At 33.7% G+C, this 23,177-nt stretch overlaps 3 protein-coding genes and 1 long non-coding RNA gene across 4 annotated transcripts; 2 read left to right on the plus strand and 2 right to left on the minus strand.

The window, feature by feature from the left end:
* The first annotated feature begins 70 nt into the window (after window positions 1-70).
* Window positions 71-3,599, plus strand: LOC144837764 (RING finger protein 24-like). Its single transcript, XM_078693004.1, has 6 exons — window positions 71-186; window positions 516-647; window positions 820-859; window positions 1,309-1,341; window positions 1,849-1,928; window positions 2,468-3,599. The coding sequence occupies exons 2-6, from the start codon at window positions 550-552 to the stop codon at window positions 2,577-2,579; spliced, it is 363 nt and encodes a 120-aa protein (XP_078549130.1). The 5' UTR covers window positions 71-186; window positions 516-549; the 3' UTR covers window positions 2,580-3,599.
* Window positions 3,600-4,844: 1,245 nt separating this feature from the next.
* Window positions 4,845-6,728, minus strand: LOC144837758 (V-type proton ATPase subunit e 2-like). The gene is made up of 4 exons (XM_078693001.1): window positions 6,558-6,728; window positions 6,103-6,150; window positions 5,894-5,993; window positions 4,845-5,337 (listed from the first exon to the last, which is right to left on the minus strand). The coding sequence occupies exons 1-4, from the start codon at window positions 6,653-6,655 to the stop codon at window positions 5,332-5,334; spliced, it is 252 nt and encodes an 83-aa protein (XP_078549127.1). The 5' UTR covers window positions 6,656-6,728; the 3' UTR covers window positions 4,845-5,331.
* A 2-nt stretch (window positions 6,729-6,730) lies between these two features.
* Window positions 6,731-14,005, plus strand: LOC144837756 (protein DPCD-like). Its single transcript, XM_078692999.1, has 7 exons — window positions 6,731-6,878; window positions 7,562-7,642; window positions 8,086-8,204; window positions 8,952-9,085; window positions 10,483-10,585; window positions 11,372-11,482; window positions 12,404-14,005. The coding sequence occupies exons 1-6, from the start codon at window positions 6,818-6,820 to the stop codon at window positions 11,474-11,476; spliced, it is 603 nt and encodes a 200-aa protein (XP_078549125.1). The 5' UTR covers window positions 6,731-6,817; the 3' UTR covers window positions 11,477-11,482; window positions 12,404-14,005.
* A 5,865-nt stretch (window positions 14,006-19,870) lies between these two features.
* LOC144837615 (uncharacterized) lies at window positions 19,871-21,227 on the minus strand. The gene is made up of 3 exons (XR_013611533.1): window positions 20,989-21,227; window positions 20,445-20,559; window positions 19,871-20,171 (listed from the first exon to the last, which is right to left on the minus strand). It is a non-coding gene; the product is annotated as an uncharacterized LOC144837615 (long non-coding RNA).
* Window positions 21,228-23,177: the final 1,950 nt, after the last annotated feature.

Genomic DNA, 23,177 nt, shown 5'->3' on the forward strand with positions numbered 1-23,177 from the left:
AACAGTTCCTCTTTGAGGACAAAAGAGAACAAAGTAAAAAAGTAAGAGCGACCTCTATAAAAGGTGCACTAATAAAACGGCTGCTGCGATTTCCCACACACGTCGTACGTACTTCTTCTCTCTCTTTTTAGTCCTTTTTCGTAGTTTGTTTTGCAAGGTATCAAGTTTTAAAGCCCTAATTAATTGGTAATGTACTTTGTTATTCACATTAAAATAACATCCTGACTGGCTAGGCTCTACACCATAATAATATCTAGGCAGGCCTAGGAACACAGCAGCAGCGGCATATAGGCCTAGCCTAGGCCTACCCCTAGTCTAGCTAGTAGGCGGTCCCGCATAGGCTGCCTCTCGTAGGCTAGCCTAGCTAGGCTAGATTATGTAATATTTTGATTGCAGGTGCGACGCCGAACTAGTGTTCCAATATAAATTGTTGACCAAAAGACTATCACATGATTATCATGACCTAAGCTCTGCACTATCAATAACAAGTTTGTTTACTCTTCTAAACTCTACAGTGTCCAAACATGAAGTCTGCTATCTGCTGCTGCTATGTCTGTTGAGCTGCAACTCTCTGAACTCATACCAATCCTCTTGTTGTCTGCCGTCATCATATTCCTTAATATCATATTTTGCTGTTACCTTTTAAGGTAAAATGATAATTAATATTCATTGTTTCAACTATTTATTAAATTACAAATTGTATTTGTTTTTTTAGACCTTAGATTTTAAATTATTTAAGTTTTAACTAAAATGTTGATTGTTGATTTCTTGAAATCTACTTATAATATTGTTTACGGTACTTTATTATGATTGTTTCAGATTACGATATGAAGCTTCAGTTGAAAGTGGATTTAAAATGGTAAGACGCTAAAACACTGGTGGTCCTGTCACAACGTCATTATTAGTTTAGAGGGTGTCCTCTTTTTGCCAAATAGGATTTTCATTGGGCTGACCATCTATTGAAAACTGCAACCATTAAAAATATATTCAATTCATTGATGGGCCTATATGCAATATGATTGGCCTCTATTCCCAGGAGACTGATTTCCTTTCCAGGGAATCAAGTAAAAAACCACAAACCTTAGTTATCAAGGATATGCTGTCTACAAATCATTTGTCATAACAAATGATGTTGCATTTAGAATTGGTCGGCTGCCAAAAACTTCTGGTTTTTTTTAGAAAATCATTTTAAAGTTGAAGAGTTTGGAAAGAGTTTTAGAAATCTTTGTTTTTGTGAAAACTTCCTATATTTAGAGGCTTTTGGGAGACTAGCTATTTAATAATGTTATTTTTAAAATTATTTTATAGATTACATATTCAAAGAAAAAATCAGCCAATGAAGTAAGTATAATATTAACATACTGTACCTTCAATTTCCCCATCTTCAGTATATTTCTATTATTGGACCAGTCACCATGGATTTTGTACATGATATAAAGAAGGCTAACTTTCCTTTCATGTTGTGTGTGTCCACAGTCCTATTTAAAGATGTATTTTCCCCCAAAAACATGAAAAATAAAGATTAATAAAATCAGATTTTGAATAGACCATTTTGCAATTTTAATAAAGTTATTCACTTCTGTAGAAAAAAAATAATTATTTCACTTATAAAAAGACAAAATAAACCATTGTCTGACAGACAATTTAGGTATTTTTTGCTTTAAATTACATTTTTTCAGGAAAACATTTTTTTTTTTCGATCCAGTTTTTGGTCAAAATGAATGAATAACTATTATGTGACATTAAAATGGCATATTCAACAACAAAATTTTGTAAAATTATTTTTTTAGGGAGACAATATATCTTTAATAGCTTGTGTACATGTTTATTAATTTTATGAATTTTTAGAGTTGTCCTGTGTGTTTAGAGGATTTTATACCTGGTGAGAAGTTAGGCCAGACGCCTTGTCATCATTTATTTCACTCACCGTAAGTGGATTAGTATCATTTTCCAAATTAAATAAAAGCTTGATATTTTACTCTTCTAAAACCGGAGATGAATTCTGAAACTCTTCCAAAAAATGGTTCGTAGGGTTCGAATGAATCCCCCTTTTTCATGAACTGCCCTTTTAACATAATATGATTTGTTTGATTTGAATAAAATTGATATGTTATAGTTATACAGGGAGTAGAGCTAGATAGGCATGAAGTTGCCTTTTCTCTTCCTTTTTATCCAATTATTTTAATGTTTTATATTATAATGTTATTTTTATGTATTTTTTTTGGATGAATAAAGAAAGAAATCACAATGAAATCACAACACTAAAGACCAGCAGTGAAAGGTCTAGTAAATAGGCTTACCTAGCCAGTAATCAAATAATTTTCATTTGCTACTAGGCCTTTAAATATCTTTTCTTCAGTTACTTGTGTGATTTTTAGAGAGTTGAATCTGTTTACACTAAAATGTTTATAATTATGAAGTGAATGAAATGGTTGATTTAAATATAATCCGTAACATTGTTTTGTAGATGTATATCAGAATGGCTACAGCAGCGAAACACTTGTCCAATATGCAATGCAAGACCGAGGCCATCATTAACGGAATCAACCGCTTTAATTAGCGTTTCAGAAAGAACTTAAACTACCAGCAACAATTGCTCAACATACAACAGTCTTCCATATACTGTCAACTCATTTATTATTGTTTGCGAATGATTTATTATCTCGCCAGCACATGATCATTATTTTGTAATAGGTGTTTTTGAATATTCAGATTTTTGTGGGGTTTTTTTGCGGGCAAGATTACTTAGAGTAGAAAAGTTGCACAATATGTTGTCTTCCATGATTATGTGTTTTCACAGTATAATTGTATAAAGCTCTGTCTACACTATCAAGGTAGCTTGACAAAAAAAAGTGTGATGTGCCCAAATATGGTAGTGATATACAGTACCCAATATATGGTCATCATCATGTCCATATATGGGCATATCACAATTTTGTCACATAAAGTTTGATAGTGTAGACAGAACTTAACACTGTACAAATTCCATTTAAATTATGCATAAGATGTTCAAAACAAATAAAAGTTTATGTTATTGGCTGTTAACCAAATTTATCTCTTATTTTGGAAGAAAAGTAATTATAACTATTTATGTGCAATAAGGGAACAGTTTTTTTTTAAGGGGTTTTCTATTGATTATTTGTAACCATTGTTTTATTATCTTTAATTATATTTAATTGCTTTTTATACTCAATTGTTCATATCATTACAGTAGGCTGAAATTATGAAATAAGTTGTCAAATTATGAAATAATTATTTATAACAAAAGTATATGTTTCTTAATTCTTTATAATTTGGAATGATTATCAACAATATCAAATAGTTTTCTAAAAATATCATGAAATATATATGCAGTTTTGGCTATGCCCAATATTGATTAAAACTATAATTATTGTATCTAGGCCTATATAATATACATTGTTAGGTATGAAGAAACTCATTAGGCTCCAGAAAATATTATATAGTTATTGTATTGCACAAAAGAATAATTTATTTTTGTTTCATAAAAAACTAAATATTGTTATTCAAAAGAATAATGAAAATACATAAAATCTTTATCTACTACAATTCATAGTAAATTAATTATTAAATTGATTGAGAAATTAGATTCGTTGTGGATCTTTTTGTCCATTTTGGTGGTAGAACGAGTCGGATAAGGACTATAAACCGTAGGTCCAGTGTACACATCTGGCTCATATGCACTTTAAAGAACCTGGTACATCTTTCAAGACGAGTAGGGGGTTACCCTGGTGTACTAGTACACACCCACAGACACTGATCATAACACTGGGCCTTCTGGGAGACCAGTCTTTGACTGAAAGGTTACACAGTATAAATAAAATACTGTATTTCAATTTCAATTATCTACTCCTCTGTGCAAAAGAGCTTTATGGCTTGTCATAGAGAACAAGCAAAACAGATATTTGATTGTTAATTACTGTATTATTTATTATACTGTAGAACCCCTGTTCAGAGAGACAACACCTTTTATACTCAACAAATTTTCTCCATATTATGTGAGTGTCCTCCAATAGTGGTTCATTCGTTTAAAGGGAATTATCCACTTAAAAGGAGTGTCCCCTGAATAGAGGCAGGATTGTCCCAAATGAGCGACTCTACTGTAATTTGTATTGACTCTTTGACTACAACTAAAAAAACACAGAATCAGTATTGAATATATAAGATTTAGTCAAATTTGTGAGCATGTACACAAATTGTATCTTTATTAATTTTCATAACATTTACAACACAACAGTTTAATATCCCAAACACAGTCAAATCCACACTGGAGGTAATATGCATGTTATGCTTGATTTTAAATTCACTCTTAGCAAATACATCATGCAATCATATGTTTATATACCTGTACCAATATATATTTAATAAACCATGAGCTCAGTATACTAAAAATTAAATAAAAAACCCAAAAAATATTGTTACTACTGTATTACATTCATTTCTAATACATTACATATATTTTGTATTCTACATTATTTTCATATTAATATCACTCTTTAGATTTCATATAGTTAACAATTTTAGACACACCTATATTTCTAATATATCATTGTTATTCCACAGTTCAGTCTATTCATTGTAAGCCACAGTGTTTTGATCCTTAAGACTATAGGAATGATAGACCTACTGCTAGGCTTCAGTGTGGTAGGCCATATATGTAAGATTGTTTTTGGCGACATCCACCATCTATTAATTGAAAATCATTCTTGTATTTCAAAATAAATTATTGCCGACATCAGATTCATGGCAATATTATATTACTGATATATTTTATTGTTATACAGATCACTGCGTTGCCACTATATTTGTGTTTTTCTTACTGTGTAATCTAGTGGATTGTACTATACAGGACAATATCACAAATAGGTGTACAGTACTGAATAATATTAGGCTTACAACTTATTGTACGACTATAACTTTAATAATATTTTCTTCTCCAAATATATTTATGTATACACAACTCCTTTCAAAAACATTGATCTTAAGCTCTGTCTACACTATCAAACTAGTTTGACAAAAAAAGTGTGATGTTCCCAAATATGGTAGTGGTATGACATCATCATGTCCATATATGGGCACATCACATTTTTTGTCACATAAAGATAGTGTAGAAAGAGCTTTAGAATAGTTACTCTTAAATATTGATATAGAGTTTTCATTGTATAGAATTGATTGTTTCTTTGTGAGAAAATTAGTCTGTATTTTGCCAATCCGACAATATTAAGGTATACTGTATTTGTTACAGATGATGGAATGTTTTCCTTGTTAGGTAAAATAGAAACTTTTTGATTTTAGTCTGTAACCACCACAATTCTAATTCTGAAATGAGAAGATCAAACAGAAATGTGTATATTATACATTATGCACTGTATAGCGACTTAGCCCACCACTTTAAAAATGAAATTTTACAAACAAATATTTAATGGACAGGGCCGTAGCCACCAGTACGGTTGGTAAGGTTTCAACCTGACCACTTTTTCACAGAGGCCTTGACAATCCAGTGGTTTGAACAGAGATTGTTCCCTTTTCTTGTGAAAATCGCACAACTTTATAACTCGTCTGCAAATTATTAACTGAGAGCAGAATCCTCCATAAATAATTGTTATTACTATATTTTCATAAATTAATTCTTCAAAGTTGATTTAAAAGGCTCTAAAAATTGCCAAAACACAGGATATTACAGATATTAAGCTCTGTTTACGGATCAAACTTTATTTGACAAAAACTATGATGTGCCCATATATGGACGGACATGATGATGTAATATCACTACCATATTTAAGCATATCACTACCATATTTGAACACTTTTTTTGTCAAACTAGTTTGATAGTGTAGACAGAGCTTTATTATTATAATTGTTAAGGACAACTTACACTCTGTCCCTCCCATTCCCATCGTATAGCATTGATGACTTTAGCTTCAAGTTGAGGTCCAAATAATGGATTTAGCTGCATTAAATAAGCAATTAACCAACTGAAAAAACAAGCAGTTTATTGGATGAAATTAAAATGTATTTTTATATATAATATATACAGATTGAAAAAAATGAGTGAGAGTTGTGCAAATATTATACAGTACTTACAACAGGTAACAACAAATTGCTGTTAAGACAAACATCATCTGAATTATTCTGAGGAAAGAAAAGAACAGCTTGAATTACATGATTTAATCTACATGACCATTCCAACAAACAAATGTTAGGCCAGGTCTACTTTAATTTATTCATAATTATAATGGTGGTACCTAGGCTTTCAGTAATTAACAATGCCTGATTTCACAAAGAATACATTAATACCACACCACATTTAAATAATTCTAATATGAAAGAATAAATAACGTTGTGATAATGTATATATTACATGACCGAAAAGTATGCTATACGACGGCAGAAAACTATATTTGGGTACGAAACGACCTGTACCATTCCGTATACCTACGAACGGGCTGTTTTATAGAACAAGCTAGGCTCACTAGTGAGAAAAAAGGTCAGTCTAGGCCTAGCATATCAGTAAATGTTATGTATATAAAACAACTTACCCTTTATTTGGTCCTTTCCTAACAAAAAGTGGACACACAATTCCAACTATCCCCCAAAACAGGGTGACAGATAAGACGGTAACCCAGAGATTTGCCATTGTAAAAATAAACAAATTGATTGAAGAAGATGAGGTTGATCCCGTGAGTTTTTTCCGCTATACATAGAGGGGGCTGTTGGTGAGGGCGCACTCTAAACATTCATCTTTTTTTTTTAGCGCTGAGAGTTTTGTTGTTTTGAAAGTTTAAGAAACAGACATAAAATGTCTTCATCTTGGTTGCAATACTTGCAGTCAGCAAAGAAAACTGCATTAGTACAAGATGGTATTTTTAAAATGATATATTTTACGTTTTTATTAGGAAAAATACCACTGTTTTAGGCTAGGCTACCTAAGAAAAAGCTAGGCCTAGCTAGCCCAGACACTACACAGTGAGACAGTAGGCTAGGCTGCAGCGCCTATCTAGGGACCTACAAGGCCTAGGATAGTAGTAGTAGAGTAGGCCTAGCCTGGACTTAGATTAGAGTCTAGAGAGAGCCCTCACTCAGTTGTCTACACTACAGTACTAGGCCTAGCTAGCCAGTCATACTAATCTTATTCTACACCCGGTATTGCCCCGCAGGGTTTTTATGATATAAAAATATATCAAAAAAAAAATATTGTTGGACTTTTCATTCTAAAATGCATCAGTTTCTTCGACCCAAAACGTCACTTATCATAGACAATGGTCTTCAGTTTCGGAATAAATCTAATCAGTATTTTGACAATTTTAAACATGTATAAATTTATTGCGTCCAATTATATCACAATAACATTTTAAATATTATTGTTAGCATGTATGATGTACTTGATAACATTTTTTATCCTATTATAAATAACATTTATCTATTTCTTCTAACCAAGTTTGTTACTGTGTCTTTGTTAAATAATGATTAATCTTTTTTTAATTATTTACCTCCAACCAACCTAATATCATTTTTTTCTGTTTTGGTTTTATTTAACTTCAAGGAAGAAAAAAAGTGCATTACAGCTTCTCTGATGGAACCGAAATGGCTGAGGAATATGATCTAAAAGATAGCCAACTACTTGGTATTAATAATTTGATTACATCCATATCGCAAGGACACAGTATTTTCTTTCTCTATGAAAACATGTTTAAAGCTCTGTCTACACTATCAAACTAGTTTGCCAAAAAAAAAAAAGATGGGCCCAAATATGTTGTTGATATGCCCAAATGTGGTAGTGATGTGACATCATCATGTCCATATATGGGCACATCACATTTTGTTGTCACATAAAGTTTGATAGTGTAGACAGAGCTTAATAGATGAAATGAAACAAATAGGTTGATTTAATTCCTGAAGTTTGTGCAAATTTGTTATGCAGTATATTTCCAAACAATAATCTATAAAAATGAAATTCTAAAATGTTTACAAAACTTAATAATTATTATTTATTTCTTAAAATTATTATTTAATTATTTTAGTCTGTAAATCTGAAAGCTAATTTTTTGTTCAAACATTTTTGTTTAGTTCGTAAGTGGAGGAAAAAGACAACTTTAGGTGCAGCTGGAAAATGGGATTTTGAAGTGGGTGAGGATCTGCAATCCACAAGCTTGGAACAGACTTTGTTGAGAGAAAGTAGTTCAAATGTAAGTTTAAAGTGACATATTATTTCCATTAAATCTATATTATGTAATGTTGTTCGATTTATAAAGCGCTTATACAATCAAAAGATTGTCCCAAAGCGCTGAGAGAAAAAACCGAAAGAAATTACAAAGAAAAAGTATATTTAGTAATGTAGAAATGTTTTATTGTTTTACTCAGTTAGATGTTACTCTCTTTTTAAAGACTTAAGTAGTAAGTAAATAAAGATTGAAATAATAAGATTTGTCAAGCATATATATCCGGCAAAGTGCTCAAGGCACTTGTGGAAATCGGGTTAGGCCTAAAACTACCACAGCCAGACAAAAGCCACAGTCCGTTCAACAGCAATTTAAGGTGCACAGACTGGCTTGTACTGTACATAACCCACAGGTTTTAGGAGGTTCATAAAAAGTAACATGTGATGCTTACCTTTATCTCTCCTGCACTTTTTTATTGCTCATATTTATATTATTATATCTGTATATGTCGGACTGCAAACGCTTCTTGTAATTTCTTCGGATTGTTGTAGATAATAATGTTTTCTTTATGTCTATTTATAAGGCTATAGTATATGAACAGTGAAGATTTTTTTCTTCTCTCAATCTCTATAATGGCTCATAGTTCATCAGATAGGCAGAGTTGGTCCTCCTTTTTCACATTTAAATTATTTGACATATCTGTCAAAATAATCAGGATAACAGAATATCAATACAAAACAGTATTAAATTAATTCAATTACTCATTGTTTACAGCCAATATTCATTAGAAAAGATACAGCAGATTCATTTCAGTGGCGAGTGCGGAATATTCCTTATCCAGTAGAAACATATGATGTGACAGTAGACAAAGAACAGAGATGTTGCATCATTCGAACAACCAATAAAAAGTAAGGCACAACAAGGTGTTGCAATTGTTTATTATTATACAAATAACGCACAAGTCAGAGTGCATTAGTGGAAATGCGACGCACTCAAGGGTATTTACAATGTTGCGACATACACGACATTGTGAAGAAATGTTAATGTTCGATTTATAAAGCACTTTTACAATCAAAAAACAAAAAGAAACTGAGAGGATGCACCATCTCCACTTACTCCACTAACTTGTGCGTTATTTGTTTTATAACATGGGTCTATGAACTATTTCACAATAAACCTAGGCTAGGCCTACTGTGGCAAACACCACTCTGTTGGAGACCAATCACCGCCTAGGCCTAGCAAAACAGTCATGTACCAGAAATGACAAGATATATGTGGTGTGTGTTTTTTTTTAAATGGGGCTGCAGCACAGGTGACTGGTTCGTACGTAATCGTGTAGCGCCTTGCGCGATCAGTATCTGCCACAGTGCTGTTATGCTTTTTTTGGTGTACACTTTTTGCACTCCAGTGCATGATATTGAAAAAAATAAAGAGCACACACGTGACTCATTTCAGCGCGTCTGATTGGCTACATCATTGAACGTATGTTGTAAAACATATAAGTTGGGTAGTTCCCTTGATTTCTTTCACCGAGTTTAAAGAAGAAGAAACCTCTTTTTTCAAACTGTTTACAGAAAGTAGCACCTAGACTAAGCTACATTGACATGCCCTGCTACTTTTGCTAGCTAAACCTAAAGCTTAATAGACTTGATATTATAAGTTGAATTTCTTACCAATAGGCATGAACGTAACTCTATCAATCATAGAGGTAACTGTCAAAATGGTATTTTATCTAATCTAGAGGCTTATCACCTTTGTTTCTATGGTGTAGAAGCAATTAAACTGTGTGTCCATCTAAAGCTTTCTGGATAAATGTTGTTAATAAATAATGGTTTAGTTTGATTTATATGCTCAAATGAGAATATACTAAAAGAAGTTCTGTGTACTCTGCATCTTCGTTTGATTTTGCCATGTGTTATTATGGATGTCTTTGTTTCACACCTCAATCAATCAATCAACAAAAACATTAGTCTGATGAAAAGCTGACATGGTACACTATTCAGTCAGTGGAGTAACGGCTATGAGCGCTCACTGGCTAAACCCATGGGCCCCAGAGCTCATGGGGCCCCTGAGCAGTGCCTAGAGGAAAAAACAGGAATTAAAATATGTAGAAAAAAGGCTAAAAATGCCTGAGGCCTCCAGCGTCTCTATGTTACGCCAGTGTGACAGATTGCATTGTTTGCATCTCCCAGTGTTTTGAAAATGGTAGCCGCTTTTTCATCTCCGTCATTCCGTAGAGGACCAAATTCAAATTGTGGCTCACACTGTAATTTAAATTTTTATCTGTGATTTTATTTTTTTTCAGATACTACAAAAAATTTACAATTCCAGATATTGATAGATTGAAACTACCCTTGGAACAGAGTGCAATTAGCAAAGCCCATGCAAACAATACCCTCATTATAAGCGTAAGTATTATAATCAAATATATTTTCTGTTTAAAACCAAAACCTTATAGAATGCATTTCATAGACTGATAATATTATAAAATACTACAAAAATATTGTAATAACAATGGCAAGCGTTAAGGCTCACTCGCTCCATGGTAGAATGAGTCTTCTCGAATAAGGACTATAAACCGTAGGTCCAGTGTACACATAGCTCATGTGCTCTTTAAAGAACCTAGTACATCTTTCAAGATGAGTAGGGGGTTACCCCGGTGTACTAGTACACACAGCCACTGATCATAACTGGGCCCCCTGGGAGACCAGTCTTTGAGTGAAGAGGTTGTCCAGTATAAATAAAAAAAATAGATAGTACTGTACTGTAGTCTTTCAAGACTAGTAGGGGGTTACCCCGGTGTACTAGTACATCAAAGCCACTGATCATAACTGGACTCTCTGGGAGACCAGTCTTTGAGTGAAGAGGTTGTCCAGTATAAATATGAAAATGGTACTGTACATCTTTCAAGATGAGTAGGGTAAAGAGGCCACCCAGTATAAAGAATAAAAAATAAAATAATGCATAAATTCTTGATTCTATGATTTTTATAGAGTAGACTCATTGATACAGAATACAGAAATGTATTGGTCCAAAAGGAAATTTGTTTCGTTGACAAGCTCAAACAATTATAAATATATAAAGTCATGAATACAAAAATACAAGTGTGATAAAAAGATCATATGACGACCCTTATGATGATACTGGGTCATTTTTATCATTTCTTCTTTCATTCACTTATTTTTATACTATAGTATTCAAAACCTTCTGAAGTTCTTAAAATGGAAAAGGATGTTAGGCAGGAATTGTTGAAGTTAAAAGCATCAAAAGATGGCGACATGGAATGCAAACCAAGCTAACAATGGGTACTTGTAATTGTTTTAAGTCAACTATCTAAAAAACCGGACTTGTTTTGGAAGAGTTTTCATTTTCAAGAAGACTGAATTTTTCTAAAGGGGTCGTAAAACACACGGCCAGTCTGTGGTTCTTTTTGGGCCAGCTTGTGGTCCGAGGGCGCTAGACATTTCTGCCAGCCCATGGTCCCGAGGGCGCTAGCATGAATTTTGTAGGAGTTGACAAAATTTAGCCGTCCATATGTTGCACTTATTGCATAAAAATTTGGTCGATAAATAATCAATCAATCAATCGCGTTGTAAAGCAGTTATTCGTAGTTAGTAATTCACTCCCAATCACAAATCTAATGGGCAGTTATTCACATTCAACATTGATCATGATTAACTTAGTCATGATTTGATTTGAATTTATTAGGAACATCATCATAAAATATACATACAAAGTGATAACTGACATTACAAATAAATACATTTATAAAAGATTTTCCAGGATATCCCAAAAAGCTCATTAGCTTATTTCCATTGGGATCCTTTTAAACTGAAATAGTGTTCATAATACTCTTTTTATCATGTTAAAAGAACTTGTATAAATAACATTAAGCATGGTGTATTGATAGGCCAAAAAGTTGTAAGATGATATCTGCATACATCGTCATTGCATTTTTAAATTATTGGTTTTGCTTTTGCAAATAGATTAAAAAGACCATGATGCTATTTTTATGTGAATGTTTTCATTCTCTCACCTGGGCTAGTTGATCATTATTGTAATGTAAACAGACTTTATGTGTTACTATCTTTGTCATCAAACGAGCAAAGTTCCCAAAAATGCTCATCCTGCAACACATACCTTTAGGGCTACAGAGGGATTTGACTTTAATTCCAAGTATTCAAACTGCCAAGATATCCAGCTCTCACCTTTTATCATCCCCTTAGGTGACTGTAATTTTAAGTACAACAGCAATGATATATGTAATGCCTAGTGACATGGGAGAAGCATGGAGTTTGAATATGTTATTACTCACAACAGGTAGGCAGTAATCACCATCCATTTATGAGACCACAGAGACGTTGTACGTATAATATACTACGAGTAGATGAATGTATAATGATAAAATGTGTGTGTATCATTTTAACAAAAAATTTAAATCTAATGCAGAAAGTATAATACTACTATTAATATCGCATCCATCTACCACGGTATGGGGCCTCACTCATGTATGCTGGTGTTGCAGTCATGCAGTACATTGTCATGGTTAATTAATAGGTAGCCTAGAGCTTATTATGGTTACAATACATCATGAATACCCTTAATTATGTTTTGTTATGTTGTTGTTGACGTCTGTGAAATTCCTCTGTGCATACATGATGTTGTTTATACTCCAATGGGAGAGTCTCTGCTTGTATTTCGGTTATTGTATGACGATCATAACAGCGAAGAGTAACATTAATGTCATTGATCCTTGTTCACACATGGTATCTAAACAATAGGTCAAACCATGGAGGTACAATAACTCCTCAATGGTCAAACGAATGACAAGCACAAAGAAATAAACACAAAAATAATTTGAATTGAAGTTTAATTCAGAAAGTGAATATAGTTTAGTACTGTGTATACCATAAAACATTCAGAAAAAAAGCCGTATAGAATCTTTGTATCTATGTGTTGTCCCCCTAAAAAAGTATTTTTTTAATTTTTGTTGTTGAATATGCCATTTTAATGTCACATAATATTTATCCACTTTGAACAAAAATTGAGTCGAAAAAAGAAAATTATTTACCTGAAAAAAACTAATTCAAAGCAAAAAATAGTAAAATTGGCTGCTGGGTTTTTGGTTGAATTTTACCATTTATTTTGTCATTTTATATGAGAAATCATTATTTTTTTTGTTTTTTTTTTTTTTACGGAAGGGATTAACTTTATTAAAACTACAAAATAACCTATTCAAAGTTAATTATAATTTAATTATTCTTCATTTTTTCATGTTTTTGGGGGACAATACATCTTTAAAAGCAGCTGAAGGTAATACCCATTGAGGTTATAATAAAATTAATGTCGCAGAGACAAAAACTCGCTTTAAATTGTACAGTATATATATCTGTATTAATATGATAAGTTTATTTTATGTACTGTATTGTATTGAGATTGTAAATGAAGACCATGCCATTGATTGGAAAAGTAATCGCGAGTATAAGCTAAACAATTCAGGTTGTTCTGAGAATGTATTCAATTCATGTATTCTTGTTATCAATCAGCTTAGAATACTAGTGTACATTAATGTATTAGCATTATCCCCAAAGATAACTATCACATTATTGAATGTAACACAATCCTATGTATAGTATCATATTTTTCATTTGATAATGTTAGTAAGAATAACATTATTTTGTATATGTAAATATTTGTAATCTATCTAATGAAATATGTATACTGTAAACTACATCTTTATCTTATTACTTTATTTAGTTTTTTTATAGTCTTTACTTATCACCTTGATGGTAATCAAGTTTAAATATGCAATGGAAATGTTATATAACAATCACTAATTTACTGCATTTCATTACTATTTATTTTATGCATTTCAGTTACATAAACCGTTGATTTTAATCACAATCTATATTGTAAGAGATAGAGTGTACGTTTGTTTGTTAAGCTCTGTCTACACTGTCAAACTATCTGACAACAAAATGTGATGTGCCCATATATGGACATGATGATGGTCATATCACTACCATATTTGAGCATATTACTACCATATTTGGACACATCATTTTGATAGTGTAGACATAGCTTTATACACATTTTCCCTACTACACTCATCCATACACATGGGGTATCAAAATGACCACAATTGTACTCAGAAGGTTTTAAACTACATAAAAAAATCCTCGAGTGTGTGAGTGGGTGGGTGGGTGTGGTCAGAAGTAGCGAGGTTAGAACATGACCTAAATTTGCGGAAGGTAAAGTACTGGAGTTGGGTGCAGGAGAGGTACCCGCTCTGCGGAAGGTATGATAAAACGTATACAATTTTCTATAGTATAGTAGGCCTACATTTGGAGAAAACAAAAATATTTTGTTTTTATTTTATTTTCATGCGGATAACCTTTGACCAATAGTATAATTAGTGTCGCGTGCCACGATAATTATATTCTTAAATCATAACAATGAATTAATCTACTAATTATTACTACTACTCTTAATTTTAGCTATTAAAACCAATTTGTCAATAAATATAATATAATAAAATGTACGTAATATCCAGAACAGTCGCCAAGATCAAACATCACATAAAAAGAAAAACAACATCGTAAATTTAATTAGAAAAAGGCAATTTTCCACGCGCGCGTACAAACATTGATATAGCGCGTATGTCGTCTTTGTGATGTCACTGACTAATTAGTATATTAACAAAAGTACATTATTAATGAAATATTGATCTAAGATAGAATTTTTATCACTAGTTTGTTTAAACAGCTGTTGTTGAGGAATTGACTCAAAAATACTTGAGGTTTAACTTTCCGGCCAAGTATAACTTCAACCATTTGGGATTGAAATAAAATATATAAAACGCTGTTGCTTTAGGCTAAAACTGACCATCAATGACTGTAAATTTTACTGAATCTGTTAAAAATCCATCCAGTTTAGATACATTCCTTCGTAAAAGCCTTAGGTAACATGATTTTGTTAGTTGAATAGTAGAAATGTTGTCACTTTTAATGACTGTGATCCCTGGAACACTACATGCCTGACATGGCCTGTAAACAATCAGTCTATTACGATATGATATTGTCCCAGTTTGTAAGAATTTGATTTCTATATTTGCTCCAGTTTTGATGTGACTTTTCGGTGTCCCAGTTTGTTTATGATGGAGGTCTTCAATGCTAATGTGTATGAAGATTATTTTATCATTTACTTTTATAAAAATAAGATCATTGCGTTATCATTAGACTTAGAGATGAAAAAAATATATTTGTGCTTAAATTGATATTACTGCGGTACGGTACTTAATTCTTTTCAACGTCTATTTTTAATTTAACCACCAAAAAAAGAAATTCTATATGAAATATGGATTTTATATATGGTTATATTTTAAAGAAAAAACAGTAATTTAGAGATTATAAGTGAAGCCATTGGGATTATGCTACCGACGTGAAATCGGAATTACTGTATTACCAACGATGATGGATAGAAAGAGCATGGAATGGCAACGATGTGATAGGAAGAGCATGGAATGGCAACGATGGAATAGGAAGAGCATGGAGTGGCAACGATGTGATAGGAAGAGCATGGAATGGGAATGATGTGATAGGAAGAGCATGGAATGGGAAGATGTAATAGGAAGAGCATGGAATGGGAACGATGTGATGGAAAGAGCATGGAATGGGAACGATGTCCAGTATTAGGAAAACCATGGAATGGGAACGATGTAATAGGAAGAGCATGGAATGGGAACGATGTGATGGAAAGAGCTTGGAACTGGCAACGATGTTATAGAAAGAGCTTGGAACTGGCAACAAAAGATTTGATAGGAATATTTTACTATATAGTATCCAGAATAAAAAATACAAACATGAAATACATTCAAAAGGTCAGTGGCCGATGGAACGTTAAAATCATTCAGGCGCTGATAACGTACTTCCCCACTGAAGCTAAAGAAGAAAGTCAATTAATTGTATTTAATTTACTTAAGCATGCAACATAATCTTGAGTATCCGACCCAAGAGACCACCACCCGTACAAGCAATATAGTTTAATATTTGCATTATTGATATTAAACACATCAATTCGATCCACAAGGTTTGGGTATAATTCATGAAGAGATGACAAAATATACCGCTTCTGAATATGTCTGTTGATTGACGTTATTTCAAATTACGAATGTCGTCATTGGGTTATAAAATCAATCGCCGGCGTATTTCGTGTTGTAACGCGTAGAACGTCGTCGTTTTTTGTGTCGACGTCACGTCTTCGTTGTTTTATGCCGATTCTTCGTTTTACGCTATAAGCGTTACGTTCTCGTTGTTTTACGCCAACGTTTCGTTTTTACCCTGCGTTATGTCTTTATTGTTTTGAGTCGACGTCTTCGTTTTTACGTAGCCTTACGCCTTCATCTTTTTACGATAGCGTCACGTGTTCGTTGTTTTGCCCCGACGTGTCGTTTTACCCTGCGATACGCCTTCATCGTTTTACGATAGCGTCACGTGTTCGTTGTTTTGTCCTGCGATACGCCTTTGTCGTTTTACGTTTGGGTCACGTGTTGGACGTTTGCGTCACATGTTGGACGTTGTCGTTTTTACGCAGCTTTACGTCTTCATTGTTTATGCACTCAGTATTTACAGATTTATAACGCGCGTATATCCACAAATTATTTTCCATAAAAAACAAGTAACTACTGCTGTACATACTCTTTTTGATTATCATTATTATTGCTGTCGACGTTCACTGATACTTGTTCACCCCGTGTTTCTGGGCTACGGTGTGTAAATATGATAAAGTAGGCCATGTGGGTCTCATTCTTGATCCTACTTACTCACGTCCCCTAATATGAATGTGTTTCTTTTACAATTTATCATATCTGATAAACTATTGCAACTGCCTATATGTATCTTGGGAGTGTGTTGACCTAAATAATACATTGCGACAAACTTGTTCTTGTATCAGCTTGATTTTTCGAAAATGTATCATCGTCACATTTCGCATTAAGCTCAGTTCGCTTCGGTGCTTTAAGTGTCAACGAGAGAATTCTCTCTGTTTATTCCGCTCGTCAAAATATATAGAAAAGTAATCGTATATTATGCAATGATTCATTAATTTTTTACTGAACATTGCGTTCCGTAACAACCACGATAACGGACAGTTTTTGCCGACCAACACGTCACCGGAGGCGCGCTGAAGCAAAGCGTCATTGACACCACCAAGAGACACGGAGTTGACGCGTGCGGAGGACAAAAGTCGTACCATTTTCATTGAGTTTGAACACGTTTGTCAAATTGTGTGTGTCGGTGATTCGTGATGTCACTGACGGAATTTACTGTGTACAAGCAAAGCCCGATTCGACCGACTTGGGAAGGAGCGTGATGTACAAAACTTTTCTTTAACGCCCGGATTTAATTTTAACAACTTAGTTAGTGATGTGTGCAAAACGAATTATGCATTTACGTGATAGCTTTAGAATTCACGAATGGTAAACGTGCTACAAAGAAGTCGCTACAATATAATGATACAGAAATTGTTTTATTATTCAAGGTAGAATCTTAAGAACAGACTTATGCTTAAGACGCTGGATCATGCTTTTCAAAATAATTGATTCAGAGAAACATGGAAATCAGTGTTATTTGTCAAATCGTAGAGCCAACATGAAGTGACAAAAACTTAACGCGCGCGTAAATAATATATTATCATTTGTACGCGCACATCAATTTTATTATCATTATTTGTACGCGCACATCAAGTAGTGTGTTGGTACGCGCACATCAAATTGGTGTTTTTACGCGCACATCAAATGTATTATTGTTTATACGCGCACATACATTGTATTATCAGTATTTGTACGCGCACATCAAGTTTATGTTGGTACGCGCACATCAAGTTGAAAGCGTGACGATCATTCATTAACTGTGTCTCCATGATATCATTCATTCGTTAACTGTGTCTCCATGATCTTGCGTTGCCCACATCCAATGCGTGTGTGCATTTATGTCTATTTCTTCGACAAGATCATCATTAATTACATCGTAACACTACACAAAAAGTACCTGTATCAAATAGTAGCCTTGTCTTGTCTAGCCATGAGCCAAAAATGTCAAAAATAGAACATAGAACCTTGTAAAGTATTACTTTATATCCAAATGCCGCTTGAAAATTAAATTACACGACGAAATGGTTCGAGTTCGACATTTTACTTTCCATTTTTCGTTGCCAAATGGCCAAGGTTCAGACGCCATATAGATGAATGGGTATGACGTTGCCGCCAATATTATTGACGGATGACTGATAGTTAAGTCTAGTGTAAACACCTGATATTACAGGAATTATTATTTCAAGCGTTGTTGCATCGTCGCATCCTGTTTCGGCATTTTGTCGAATGCCGACTTAAATAACAAGTAATTAGACTGGTACTATCAAACTTGAAATAATGATCACAACGCCGCGCTTCTTAAAGTTGTATTGTCCCCCAAAACATGAAAAATAAAGATGAAAAAAATCAAATTTTGAATAGACCATTTTGTAGTTATAATAAAGTTATTCACTTTCGCCGAAAAAAAATCCGAAAAAAATATTGATTTCGCTTATAAAAAATCAAAATAAGTTTACCATTTTTTTGAACTCATAAAGCTCAGAAATTCCTAAATAACGATGGTTAGCTAACAGCTCATAAATATGCATGATATGTTAATGAGCATCCAAACAGGGGGAGATCCGATCTGTTCACCAAATAAACAAGCATGTGCGACGAATAGAAGAAAGTGCTGGGGTTTCCCTGATCGTATGATGTAAAAAGCTCTGCCGTTAATTTGCTGGTAAGTAGAATTTTATTTTAGATGAATGACACATCCTCCTATAATAGTTATATATCGCAAACTAGACGTTTTTGGCGTATAGTTATAGGCTTAGCTATCTAGGCTAGGGTATCTAGGCCCTATAGCACTGTAGTTTACTACTGTGTAGTGTAGCACAAGCAGCAGCTGTAGGCAGGCAGATAATCGGGTCAGAAAAGTAGACGGGAACCCACTTTGAGGCCTAGCTAGGTCCTATATATCGTACTCACCTAGCCAGGCCATCACTCCACAACTAGCTACAGGAAATAGGCCTACTATGTTGATGTACCATTGATATACATTTGGAGCTCGAATTAATTTTATTAAGTCTATAAAAAGACTAACTGATAACAAAAAACGAACATTTGGAAAATGATCAGCATACAGTAGCAAAGAAGTTGACGGTAGAATAGATTGTTGTTGATAGCAACCAAAACAATAACACTAGAAATTAGACTAGGCCTTTTTGAGGGAGGAGATACACTTTTCAGGAATTCCTTACTGTACATTAGTACCCCAAATTAAAAACTTCAGATTCATGTACAGAAATAATAATTATATGTATGTAATAAATTGTGAAGTATTTAACTTTTCTATTTGACTTTCGTATTTATACATCATTGTTTTTAAATTTATAGACTTAAGCTAATGAAGACTGGAACAGAGGTTAGACCCATACTGCATAAAGGCAACTGGCGGTAGAATCGGTAGTGGAACACAAGATAAATATTTAATGACTATTATAAATCATTCGGCAAATGTGTTGGTTGTTTTCCAGCTTTTAAAATGTTGTATAGTTTTCATAATTCGAGCAATAACATTTGTATACAGTATTAAATAAATAAAAAATACTACTACAGTACATGAGATAAAATCTCCATAATTTTAATGTGTGAAGATTTACAGTACAGTAAAAAATGAGTTAATTACTAGTATATTTCATTGAATTTCTGCATTATTGTTGACAATTTATTTTCAACTATTAATTGATGTGTTGATTGTGGCATTACAGCAATAGCTTGTCTTCTGTGATTGTTAATCCATTTAAAGTGTCATAGTAAGAAATGTTCAAATAAATATTGTGAATGTTGCTACCACATTTTGTGTTGATTTCTTCACCATTTTCCACTACTTGCTCATATTGTTCATTCAAGTGTGTTAATACCTATTAAAAGAAAGACATTTTTTATTAAAATATGTACATAAAAAGTTTCATTGTGTGAGTGTTGGTTTGAACGTTATTGCTTTGGAAGAATTTTCAACATAACAGTACTAAGTACTGTAAAGTACACATTCCAAAAAATATTTAACTTAGATAATTTGGTCATTTTCTCTAAAATAATTACATTATTGGATGTACAGTATAGGCCTAGTTACAATTTTCACAAATTTATATTAGCATTAAAATCTAATTAATCATGAAGGAAAAACCAAGCACCATAATCTCTCCTGGCCCTGGTGGTGGCCTTATTTTTTATTTTTGGCAGCCATTCACAAGTTTTCGCTTTTTGAGTTTCGCTGCTCTTATGTATAATTTTTTTTAATCACAAATTCTACATAGAAAAGAAAATTAAATGTTTTAAAATGAATGAAAAATGATATGAATAATGATAAAGGACTATTATTATAGTATTATACTAAAAATAAGACGAGTTGGTGGTGTCAAAATTCACACTACTAAACCTTATTCTTTACTCCATGCTCACACTCACAGATGAATGTTATAGGCCTAATCCTATTTAAAGCTATAGGTTGGCAATAACTATTAATAAGGCTTACAAGTTGTATCTATTAGTATTAGCTAGGCCTACAACTAGGCCTAGTACTACTAGACTAGCTACTACTACTAGGCCTACCTACTAGTCATAGCCAATAGATAGGGGATAGTAAACTAGCCAGTACAGCTGTACTGGGCTAGCTAGGCCTCCTATATACTAACTAACAAAGCTGCACCATAGAAACTACAGTTCTTGCTTACTTACCAATCTGCTAGGGCCTAGCCATAGTCTTTTCTTCAAGATAGGAGTTGTTTTTTTTGTTGTTAAACTACATAACTTTCCCACATCGTCGTCTCGCCATATCACGTCGTATTTTTTTTGTGATGACCTAGAGGTCACATACACGCGCAAGAATCATACAATATGCATAATTCATAAGCTAATTCAGGTCAAGGGTTAAATTAAACCGGAAGCCAGCTGGCTGCCAGCCAACCGACTTCCGGTGGACTATTTTTTACTTTAAATTACGATTTTCTCAGGTAAATAATTTTTTTTTTCGATCAAATTTTATTTCAAAGTGAATAACTTTTATGTATCATTAAAATGGCCTATTCAACAAAAATATTTTAAAAAATTATTTGTTCAGGGGGACAATACATCTTTAACAGGTATTCATACATTGATCTATATAATTGTATGCTAGTAGTATATTAATTGTTTACCTTTTTCATTTTTATTCGATTCTCACAATTACAGATGATATCAAAGGACAAATCGATACAGGTACTGAGTTCGGATATACACGCGGTGGTTATATACACGACTGGTTTTTACTTTCGAACATAATAAAATGACCTAGCTATACGTAACAATATTTCCAAAACCAACTTTCGGGTATATACGCCTTAATCTTGGAAACGGTGGTGGGTCACAGGTCAACTTGTGTCCCATGCGATATTATTTCATCCAACTTTCGGGTATATACGCCTTAATCTTGTGGGTGGGTGGGTCACAAGTCAACTTGTGTCCCATGCGATATTATTTTATCCAACTTTCGGGTATATACGCCTTAATTTTGTGTGTGGGTGGGTCACAGGTCAACTTGTGTCCCATGCGATATTATTTCATCCAACTTTCTGGTATATACGCCTTAATCTTGTGTGTGGGTGGGTCACAGGTCAACTTGTGTCCCATGCGATATTATTTCATCCAACTTTCGGGTATATATGCCTTAATCTTGTGTGTGGGTGGGTCAGAGGTCAACTTGTGTCCCATGCGATATTATTTCATCCAACTTTCGGGTATATACGCCTTAATCTTGTGTGTGGATGGGTCACAGGTCAACTTGTGTCCCATGCGATATTATTTCATCCAACTTTCGGGTATATACGCCTTAATCTTGTGGGTGGGTGGGTCACGAGTCAACTTGTGTCCCATGTGATATTATTTCATTCAACTTTCGGGTATATACGCCTTCATTTTGTGGGTGGGTGGGTCACAGGTCAACTTGTGTCCCATGCTATATTATTACATCCATCTAGCCCGGCCCATCACATTCCAAATAAACACTCGGTCACCATCGAAGTTAAGTAGGTTGAAGCACTGCCATGTACGACAACAACGCTTATCAATATTTTATGCCTGTATGCAGATAACAAAATGAGAAATGATAGCATTAGGTTGGTTACATGTGATGATAAATGACCTAATTAATAGTGCTTTACTTACGCAAACCCCTATAGATGAGGATCGATCGATTATTACAAGTATTCAGTGCGACCGTTATAGTCTGCTTGGCGCTGACCTGAAGTACAACGCACAACAAACGTACCTTCCGGACTATGACAATCAAGTTTGCAGCAGATTATACCAAAAAGACTACAAGCTCACGGCTAATAGGATAAATTTGTCTACATTAATGTCGACGACGAAGCATAGAACAACAACATGTTTCTGGGTCGATTCTCTTCGTCGTATAAAGATTGTTATTGACTTATAGTAATACCCGCGTCCCGACATAGATAGGCCTCTTTATGCTTCTTTTATAGTACACAACATTTGATGGACGAGTAATTTTTAGAGGGGGATCGGAATTATAATCGAAAACTCAACCACATCTATCTAAAGGCCAATTTACACAGACGAGCGGTAACGGTAATAAAAATATAGAATCTATGTTATTCCTTATGACCACTTAAACGTACACAACGCGGAGCGGACGGGCGGTTTCCGCTCAAGATAGTTACAGATTATACGTGGGACATGCTACGCGGTTTTTCTGCTTACCGTTACCGCTCGTCTGGCCTTAACACTTAACATTTAGGTGGTCCGGTCCAAGTGTGAAAGCGGGCCAATTTATCTTTATAAACGGGTTTGAAATTATGTCATTGTTGTATGTTCAATGTTGAATTAAATCATTAAGAACATATTTGTCAATCTATTAGTGTGTGTGC

The sequence above is a fragment of the Antedon bifida genome, chromosome 3 (genome assembly GCF_963402885.1).
Source record: "Antedon bifida chromosome 3, ecAntBifi1.1, whole genome shotgun sequence".
Taxonomy (NCBI): Eukaryota; Metazoa; Echinodermata; class Crinoidea; order Comatulida; family Antedonidae; genus Antedon; species Antedon bifida.

Excerpts from the sequence above, each read along its gene's own strand:
- LOC144837764 (XM_078693004.1), top strand. The coding sequence starts at position 550 with ATGTCTGTTGAGCTGCAACTCTCTGAACTCATACCAATCCTCTTGTTG. Across the intron at positions 860-1,308 it reads TTGAAAGTGGATTTAAAATG|ATTACATATTCAAAGAAAAA; the intron begins GTAAGACGCTAA and ends ATTATTTTATAG. Across the intron at positions 1,342-1,848 it reads AGAAAAAATCAGCCAATGAA|AGTTGTCCTGTGTGTTTAGA; the intron begins GTAAGTATAATA and ends ATGAATTTTTAG.
- LOC144837758 (XM_078693001.1), bottom strand. The coding sequence starts at position 6,655 with ATGGCAAATCTCTGGGTTACCGTCTTATCTGTCACCCTGTTTTGGGGG. Across the intron at positions 6,151-6,557 it reads AGGAAAGGACCAAATAAAGG|AATAATTCAGATGATGTTTG; the intron begins GTAAGTTGTTTT and ends TTCTTTCCTCAG. Across the intron at positions 5,994-6,102 it reads GCAATTTGTTGTTACCTGTT|TTGGTTAATTGCTTATTTAA; the intron begins GTAAGTACTGTA and ends TTGTTTTTTCAG.
- LOC144837756 (XM_078692999.1), top strand. The coding sequence starts at position 6,818 with ATGTCTTCATCTTGGTTGCAATACTTGCAGTCAGCAAAGAAAACTGCA. Across the intron at positions 6,879-7,561 it reads AACTGCATTAGTACAAGATG|GAAGAAAAAAAGTGCATTAC; the intron begins GTATTTTTAAAA and ends TTTAACTTCAAG. Across the intron at positions 8,205-8,951 it reads TGAGAGAAAGTAGTTCAAAT|CCAATATTCATTAGAAAAGA; the intron begins GTAAGTTTAAAG and ends CATTGTTTACAG.